Source organism: Lupinus angustifolius, chromosome LG07 (genome assembly GCF_001865875.1).
Source record: "Lupinus angustifolius cultivar Tanjil chromosome LG07, LupAngTanjil_v1.0, whole genome shotgun sequence".
Taxonomy (NCBI): domain Eukaryota; kingdom Viridiplantae; phylum Streptophyta; class Magnoliopsida; order Fabales; family Fabaceae; genus Lupinus; species Lupinus angustifolius.
Genome location: NC_032015.1, coordinates 16,166,264 through 16,176,318, shown reverse-complemented (window position 1 = coordinate 16,176,318; position 10,055 = coordinate 16,166,264). Strand labels below are relative to the sequence as shown.

General features: G+C 37.4%; 1 protein-coding gene across 1 annotated transcript; it reads left to right on the top strand.

Moving 5' to 3' along the window:
- LOC109352480 (hydroquinone glucosyltransferase-like) lies at positions 715-2,951 on the top strand. Its single transcript, XM_019594479.1, has 2 exons — positions 715-1,411; positions 2,155-2,951. Exons 1-2 carry the CDS (start codon positions 760-762, stop codon positions 2,913-2,915), a joined length of 1,413 nt encoding a protein of 470 aa, XP_019450024.1. The 5' UTR covers positions 715-759; the 3' UTR covers positions 2,916-2,951.

Here is a 10,055-nt window from a genome sequence, read left to right as displayed (position 1 = left end):
AATTAATATTTTAATAATATTTTTTAAAATTTGATTGATATAAGAGATGAGAACATAAGAATTATGGGACATGTGATTCCCAATTAGCTGCTGCACTTAAAATTTCTAGGGTCAATTACGTATACGTTTCCCAACTACTGTGGAGATTCTTAAATGAAGAAAGCCAAGACCAAAATGAAAAAATCCAACCAGCAACAACTAAAACCTCTACCTACTACGAAAAAACATTGACCACATTCACTTGGAATGAAGATACTTTGTTGTTAATCTTCTTGTCTCTATCTCTATCTCTATCTCATTTTAATTTTTGTTTTTCTTCTTGGATCTGCCCCAATGTTTGCTAATAAATAATATTTCATTTTAATTTTAATTTTATGTTACAAAAGTATTATATCAATATTCATGTTTGTAGATTTAAGTAGGTGAGAAAAGGAATGATATATAGATTAGTACCAGATGATCTGTATTCCATTCATTTGCTCAATGAGGATCACATATCTTATATCTCAAATTAATTAAAAATCTATATTTAATTAAAAATAAAAATTATAAAAATTGAAATTGTTTTTTAATATTATTTTGTGAAGTTTAATTGATTGATGAAAAAAAAATTATATGATAGATGTCCTTCTACCTCAAAAGCACGTACTAACTTCAAAAATAATATATAAAAATTCAAGTCTCTTATGTTTTCCAAATCATTCAAGCAAAACATAAATAGCAAAATAATTAAACCAAGGTGATCACATATTTGTTCCAATGGAAAAGCCTCACATAGCAGTAGTTCCAAGTGCAGGTTTCACTCATCTAGTTCCAATCCTTGAGTTCTCTAAGCACTTTGTTAATCTCCATCAAGATTTTCAAGTAACATGTATCATCCCTTCAGTTGGTACAATACCTACTTCCTCAAAATCTTACCTTCAAACCCTTCCACCAACCATTCACTCCATTTTTCTCCCCCCTATAAGCACTGAAGAAGTGCAACAAGATACTAACCTTGCTGTCCAAATTGAACTCTCAGTGAGTATTTCTCTACCTTACATAAGACAAGAACTAAAGTCCTTATGTTCAAGAACCCATGTTGTAGCTTTGGTTGTTGATGTTTTTGCACATGATGCACTTGATCTTGCTAAGGAACTTAACCTTTTTTCTTATATATATCTTCCACAAGCTGCTTTGATGCTTTCAGTTTACATCAATTCATCAAAACTTGATGAGATACTTTCTTCTGAGGGTAGAGACCCAAATGAACCTTTTGAAATTCCTGGTTGTGTGCCTCTTCATATCAAAGATCTCCCTCTCCCATTTCAATTTCGATCCAGCACAGGTTACATGAAATTCCTCCAACGTGCCAAAAAATTTCATCTTCCTGATGGTGTCTTGATGAATACCTTCTTTGAACTGGAACCAGGTACAATTTATTAATTGATAATTTTAAAATTGAAATATATATATGTTGGGTACTGTAACTGGGAAGAAGAATTCTAGTATTTTGTAAGAAGTGAATGAGTTATAAAACATATAAGTGGATGAATCAAACATTTGGGGAAATGCAGAGAATATAGTCACAATAGAAGTCTTGATTAGGATCAGAAACCCAAATTTAAAACTTATATTGTTGGGAGTTATTGATAGATTTTCGACACAAAGGTCCCTTATGAATTTATTGATCACTTTGTCGCTTCAATACTAAGTTGATTTATCAAATCATCGACTCTTATAGCACTAATTGCTAGATCTTCATTAATGGCCTAAAACATTAAAGTTTTGGATTAAGATGTGGTTTCAAATTCACTTAAATGTTTCATTCACTTAGCACATAGAAGAACGCTTTAGGCCATTAATGAACATCTGACAACTAGTGCCTATAAGAGCCGACAATTTGATGACTCAACTAAGTATTGAAACAACAAAATGATCGATAGATCCATAAGAGGTTCTTGTGTCAAAAGTTTATCAATATCTCCCAACAATATATGTTTTAAATATGGGTTTGTGATCATAATCAAGACTTCTATTGTGACTATATTAACCGAATTTCCTTTCCCAGAATACGCAACATAACTACAATTACGAGATCGTGATTGCAATTTAAAATCTAAATCTTCATACATGATTGATTATCTCTACTGTTTTTTGAATCTATCCTTGCAGATACTGTAAGAGCTTTACAAGAACTGATCAGAGGGAAGCCTATGATTTATCCGGTTGGACCCATCACACAAAGTGGATCAATTGGTCAAGAAAATGGGTTGGAGTATTTAACATGGTTGGATAAACAACAACCCAAATCTGTTCTATATGTGTCATTTGGAAGTGGTGGAACACTTTCTCAAGACCAATTGAATGAATTAGCCTTAGGGTTAGAACAAAGTGGTCAAAATTTCTTATGGGTTGTGAGAGCCCCAAGTAATATAGCTACTGCTGCATACTTTGAAGATGGAATTGAGGACCCTTTAAAATTCTTACCAAATGGGTTCTTGGAGAGAACAAAGGAGAGAGGTTTAGTTGTTCCTTCTTGGGTCCCACAGGTTCAAGTACTTGCTCACACTTCAACTGGTGGGTTCTTAAGTCACTGTGGTTGGAATTCAGTGCTAGAAAGTGTTGTTCAAGGAGTGCCAATAATTGCATGGCCACTGTTTGCTGAGCAAAGCATGAATGCAGCTATGATAAGTAGAGGTCTAAAAGTGGCATTGAGACCAAAAGCTAACAAGGATGGGTTGGTGGAAAGAGAAGAGATTGCTAAGGTTGTTAGAGGATTGATGGAAGGTGAAGAGGGGAAAATAATTGGCAAAAGAATGGAACAATTGAAGAATGCTGCTGATAATGCAATAAGTGAAAGTGGTTCATCTATAAAGACTCTGTCAGAAGTCGCTGCCAATTGGAGTGATATTTGGCAAAACATGAAATGTTAGACATATTTTAAATTTTGTTGTTCTTCATATGTTTCTGTATGTTGTATCCAGGAATATAAATAATATTATTACTAAGTTGTCTAGGTCACAAGGTTAGCTTATGAAAAACACTTATAAATCAAGAAAAAGAAGTTAAAACATCTTGTTCAAACTTGATGGGTTGAATTATATGTTTAGTTATAAGCTCACACATATTATAACGTGTTCCATCCCGGTTATTCGGGCGACCTAACTATTCAAAGGTAGTCGCATACCCGATCAAGCAAAGTCGAGTATGACCGATCAAGGAGTTTGTCCGGAAGCCAGCCCCTTCATGACCGGACATTATAGGTCGGATCCAGGACCACTTCCCACCTGACATGCTGCTGACAATGCACTACCATGCCACCTTGCAAATCCCACCTACCTGTTGGGTTTGGGCTCCCTTCCTATGTGGAGAAAGACCCAGTTGGGTAAATCCCACTTGTCCGACTTAATCTAATAGATATGGGTTAGATGTGGCAAGGGAGTCAAGGTAATTTATGCAAAAAGAGGCAATTGAAAACTGTGAGAGAAGATAAGAAAACTCAACCGGCAGGAACTCCAAGCAGTCGTGGGAAACTCGCGACTACGTCTTTGTTCACAGTTGGATCGGGCTGAAATTTGGACAGCAGGTTCACATCGTATAGTACTTCATTCTGAACGGTTGGATCGGTGAGACGACGTCCGAGGTGGTAGAAAACGAGCTGTTATAGCAGCTGTTTTTCTAGTTTTTCTTGTTCTCATTTTCAAGTTTGTTGCTCTGTTGTATGCCATATCGTTGAGCACGTTTTGTGCTGTATTTTAGAGACACTCTTGTATTCCTATTTTGATTATAGTGGAGCTTGATTGATTGGCTTGTGCTCAGGTATTAATTAGGTCTATGAGTCCATCCACTTATATGCTCTTTAACTCATCCATTCTTGCCCAATATGAGACTTCTTCATTCACACTTGGAATACCTAATTATATGTTGCATATGCTCTGTTAGAGTTTACATTGTTATTGTGTTGAATTTTCCATCAGAGTGGCATCAGAGCTCTTTGGGGTTTAAGGTTATTTGACTTCCTTTAATGATGGAGGCAAATACACATAGAATGATATGTTTGAATGACACTAACTATCACTTGTGGAAAGGAAAAATGAAAGATTTATTATTTGTGAAGAATTTGCATATTCATGTGTTTGATACTGAGAAGCCAAAGTCCAAGTCTGATGAGGATTGAAGTTTTCAACATCAACAAGTTTATGGTTTCATTCGGCAATATGTAGAAGATAATGTGTACAATCATATTGCTAATGAGGAAAATACAAAATATTTATGGAAAAAAATTGAATCCTTGTATGCTTCTAAATCAAAGAATAATAAATTATACTTGTTGAATTCCTTGATGAATTTGAGGTCCAAGGAGGGAGCTTCTATTTCAGATCACTTGAATGATTTTCAAGGGTCCTTGATCAATCATCAAGTTTGATGATGAAGTGTTGGGACTATGGCTACTGAATACTCTACCAGATTCTTGGGAAACATTTCGAGTTTCAATTACAAATTCATCCCCCGATGGTATTGTCTCTTTGGAGAGTATAAAAGAAAGTATTCTTAATGAGGAGATGAGAAGGAAGTCACATGGTACTTCATCTCATTCTGAGGTGTTTGTCACTGAAAACAGGGGATAAGTCATAGAAAGGAACCAAAAGGTGATAGAGAAAAGGGCAGAAGTAAGTCCAAGTCTAGATACAAGAATGTGGAATGCCACTATTGTCATAAAGTAGGTCACATACAAAAGAATTGTTTTCAATGGAAAAGGGAGAACAAAGACAAGACGGGCAAGCAGAACGAGAAGAATCATGGTGATGATGATCGTGTTACTACTGCCACTTGTGACGATCTTATTATTCTCCATGATCGTGATTTGGTTAATCTTGTATCAGATGAGAGTATGTGGTTAATTTATAGTGGTGCTACACTACATGTTACACCAAGGAATAAGTTCTTCACATCATACACTTCTAGTGATTTTGGAGTGTTGAAGATGGGTAATGATGGTGTGTTAAAGGTAGTTGGTATTGGTGTTATTTGTTTGCATACCAACATGAGAGTGCATTTGTTGCTGAGAGGAGTTAAATATGCTCCAAATTTTCGTTTCAATTTCATCTCTATTCATATGCTTGATGATGGTGGTTATGAAAATCACTTTGGTTCTGGAAAATGGAAACTCACTAGAGGTAACTTGGTTGTGGCCAGAGGGGAGAAAATTTCTAAACTGTATCAGGCAAAAGCTTTGGTTGCTAAAGAAAGTGTAAATGCCATGGATATGGAGGCTTCTTTGTGGCACCGTAGACTTAGTCATATTAGTGAAAATGGGTTGAATTGTTTAGCAAAAAAGGATGTACATCCAGGATTAAAGAGTGTAGATTTGGAGAAATGTTCTCATTGCATGGCTGGTAAGCAGACCAGAGTATCATTTAAGAAGCATCATCCCTCAAGGAAGTCAGAGTTGCTTGAATTGGTGCATTCTGATGTTTGTGGTCCATTGAAGGTAAAGTCAATTGGTGGTGCACTTTACTTTCTTACTTTTATTGATGATTGTTCAAGGAAGCTTTGGGTCTATGCTTTGAATACAAAGGACCAAGTGCTTGAAAAGTTCAAATAATTTCATGTTTTGGTTGAGAGACATTCTAGCAAGAAGCTGAAATGCATTCGTACTGACAACTGTGTTGAATATTGTGGAACGTTTGACATTTACTGCAAGCAGCAAAGTATTAGACATGAAAAGACTCATCAGCTTAATGGCTTAGCGGAGAGGATGAACATGACTTTGGTTGAAAGAGTTAGGTGTATGCTTTCTGAAGCAAAATTATCTAAACATTTATGGGGTGAGGCTTTGTACACGACAGTGCATATTATTAATCTTAGTCATGCACTTGCTCTGAATGCTGAGGTGTCAGGCAAGATTTGGTTTGACAAGAATGTCAGGTATGATCATTTGCGAGTCTTCAGTTGCAAGACATTTGTGCATGTTCCAAAGGATGAAATGTCCAAGTTGGATGCGAAGATAAGGCAATGCATCTTTATTGGTTATGGTGAAGATGAATTTGGCTACAGGTTATATGATCCCATTGATAAAAAGGTTGTTAGAAGCAGTGATGTGAAGTTCATGGAAGATCAAACCATTGAAGACATTGATAAGATGAAGAAGACTACACCTGAGGAAGATAGTAGATTGTCTCATATTGATCCATTTTGGATGCCTATACATGATTTGGATACAGTTGAGATAACATTCAAAATGATGAGTAACATGATTATGTTGGTGATCAACAACTTGGAGATGATTTAGATTTTCCTATTGATATTGGTGAAGATGAACATGAGATGTCGCAAGATGATAATCTTGGTGATGCTCTTGAACCACCTCAAGTTCAACTTTGGATGTCTAACAGGAAGAGGAAACCATCTACCAGGTATCCTTCTGATGACTATGTTGTTGTGACAGATGGAGGAGACCTGAATATTATCACGAGGCCATGGAGAATGAAGAAAAGAAGAATTGGTTGGATGCAATGCAAGAGGAAATGAAATCCTTGCATGATAATCACACTTTTGAATTGGACAAATTGCCAAAAGGGAAGAAATTTTGGAAAACATGTGGATTTATAGGGTGAAGTAAGAAAGTAATTCTACATCTCCAAGGTATAAAGCCAGAGAAAAGGTGTTGATTTCAGTGAGATTTTGTCTCCGATGGTGAATATGTCATCCATTAGAATTGTATTGAGTTTGGCTGCTACTCTTGATTTGGAGGTAGAGCAAATGGATGTAAAAAATGCTTTCCTTCATGATGATTTGAAGGAAGAGATTTATATGAAGCAACCTGCTGGTTTTCTTGTTGAAGGGAAAAAAGACTATGTGTGTAGGCTGAGAAAGAGTCTATATGATTTGAAGCAGGCTCCACGACAATGGCTCAAGAAGTTTGAGTCTGTTATGTGTGAGCAAGGCTATAAGAAGATAACTTCTGATCATTGTGTCTTCATTAGAAAGTTTGTTGATGATGATTTTATCATCCTGTTATTGTATGTTGATGACATGCTTATTATTGAGAAGAATATTTCCATGATTGACAGGTTAAAGAAGCAACTAGGCAAGTCATTTGTCATGAAAGATATGGGAGATGTTAAGCAAATTCTTAGTATAAGAATCATGAGAGATAGGCAAGAAAAGAAACTATGGCTATCACATGAACACTATATTAAGAGAGTGTTACAGAAGTTCCAGATGGAAAATGCTAAGGTGATAAGCACTCCTCTTACTACTCATTTTAAGTTGAGTGCTTAATAGTGTCCTTCAAATGAAGCTGAAAAATCAGATATGCAACAAGTTCCTTATGCATCTACTGTGGGAAGTTTGATGTATGCAATGGTGTGTACAAGACCAGATATTGCACATGTTGTTGGTATAGTTAGTAGATTTCTGTCAAATCTAGGTAGAGAGCATTGGAATGATGTGAAATGGATTTTGAGGTATCTTTGTGGTACTACTAGTTTGAGGCTTTGTTTTGGAGGTGATAAACCTACTCTTGTGGGTTATACTGATTCTGATATGGCTGGAGACATTGATTCTAGAAAGTCCACTTTAGGTTATTTGATTAAGTTTGTAGGGGGAGCTGTAACATGGTAATCCAGATTGAAAAAGTATGTTGCATTGTCCACTACTAAGGCAGAGTTCATTGCCATTATAGAAGCATGCAAATAGTTGCTTTGGGTGAAGAAATTATTGCAGGAGCTTGGTTTTGTCCAAGATAAATACTTGTTATTTTGCGATAGTCAAAGTGCCATTCATCTTGGAAAGAATTCAACTTTTCATTCTAGGTCCAAACACATTGTGTGAGGTATCATTGGATACATGATGTTTTGTATGCTAGGTTGTTGGAATTAGCTAAGGTTCATACAAATGATAATGGTGTTGATATGATGACTAAGGCCTTATCAAGGTAGAAGTTTGAAACTTGTTGTGAGATTGCCGGTTTGGCGATTCTCTCCACATAGTTGTGAGGGGGAGATATGCTGGGTTTGGGCTCCCTTCCTATATGGAGAAAGACCCAGTTGGTCAAAGCCCACTTATTCCACTTAATCTAATAGATAGGAGTCAGATGTGGCAACAGAGTCAAGGTAATTTATGCAAAAAGAAACAATTGAAAAGTGTGAGAGAAGATAAGAAAACTCAACCGACAATAACTCCGAGCATCCGTGGGAAACTCGCGACTGCGTCTTCATTCACCGTTGGATCGGGTTGAAATTAGGACAGCAGGTTCACAGCTTATAGTACTTCATTCTGAATGGTTGGATCGGTGAGATGACGTCTAAGGTGGTAGAAAACGAGCTGTTACAGCAGCTGTTTTTATGGTTTTTTCTGGTGTTTCTTGTTATCATTTTCAAGCTTGTTGCTCTGTTGTATGCCGTATTGTTGAGCACATTTTGTGCTGTATTTTGGAGACACTCTTGTATTCCTATTTTGATTATAGTGGAGATTTATTGACTGGCTTGTGCCCGTGGTTTTTACTTCTCACTTTGGAACGGTTTTCCACGTTAATATTCTGGTGTCCCTTGTGTGTTACTGCATTATTTGATATTGCTCATCATGGATTCTAGCAAGTTGAGGAAATTATTATCCTCTACATATACTCTGTTAGAGTTTACATTGTTATTATGTTGAATTTCTCATCAGTCTCCTCCCACTTTACAAGGAAATACTACAATATGACTGCTAGACCTGCCACAAGGTATAATTAAACTATGCATAGAGTACGACACTACCAAAGCCTCCTGACACGGGAAAAGTAGCCCCTGACAAGCGAGAAGGGTCGACCATGCCAACAGTACCCTCCAGTTCCACGTTAGTCAACTCAACCACTATAAATAGGGGTCTCCCTAGTAGGAAGTATCACTTATAAACTCTATCATTATTCATTATATTTTCTACTTACTTCTCATATCTTATTTATTGCTCCCGAGCATTACCTCTACAGTCTTACTGACTTGATTGTATGAGAATCGTTTTCAGGTACCACCACCGGCATGTCCAAGTCAACTCCATCTAGATTCCTGGAGAGCTCCAATCCGGAACTAGAAGACTCTTACTCAGACTTCTTGTCCGACTACACCGTTCGTCCACAAAAGATCATTTGCCTCGTTTGTGGCTTACCTACAACCATGGTGATCACTACATATTAATCAAACCTTACTAGCCACATCAAACGAACACCTACCAACATGCCCCTAACAATCATACACCCTCTATCAATCCACCATCCCAAGTGCAACTGTCCCAACAAGCCAGCTGCAACCACCATATTGCCCCAGAACAACCTCCACCCACCATGCACCAACTCCTGCAAATCATGGAAAGGCATGCAAAAAGAATCTAGCAATAAACTGATCTGCAGGCGGAACTCCGCCAATCCAACAAAGAATCTAGTTACCGACTCTTACGGTCGGTCACCCAAATATGCACCGTTGAATCATCTAGTGAATCACACTCAATCCACAACCCACCCATGCGAACAAAAACCACGAACAACTCTCACCTCTCTGACCATAACGTCTAGAGGGCCAAACATCCCTTTATTGATGACATTATGTCTTACCTTCTACTAAAACATTTGGCTCGTCCAACAAACATCAACCAGTATGATGACACCTTCGACCCTCAAGAGAACCGTGATGCTTTCGAGGCATCTATGCTTTTCCATGTTGCAACAAATCATATCATATGCTGGACCTTCCCATAGTGCTCTTTAGTGGTTCACTCAGATGGCTCCCAGCAACATCGATCAATGTGTTAGTCATGGGTCTCAAGGATGGCCTTTTCAGAACAAAGCTAGCCAAGTATATTGATCTCACTATGGAAGACTTTCGATCCAAGGCCTAGTAGTTTATCAACTTAGAAGAAACCCACACCATTCGATCACTCGACGAGCATCATACACACAACACCTCACGAGAAACCAAACGACCAACGTTCCACGACCATCCACGAGTTGATACCACAAGGATACCCCACAAGCCTAAATACGCGACTTATACTCCTCTGAACGTCAATCACTCCAGAAGTTTGCAAGAAGTCAT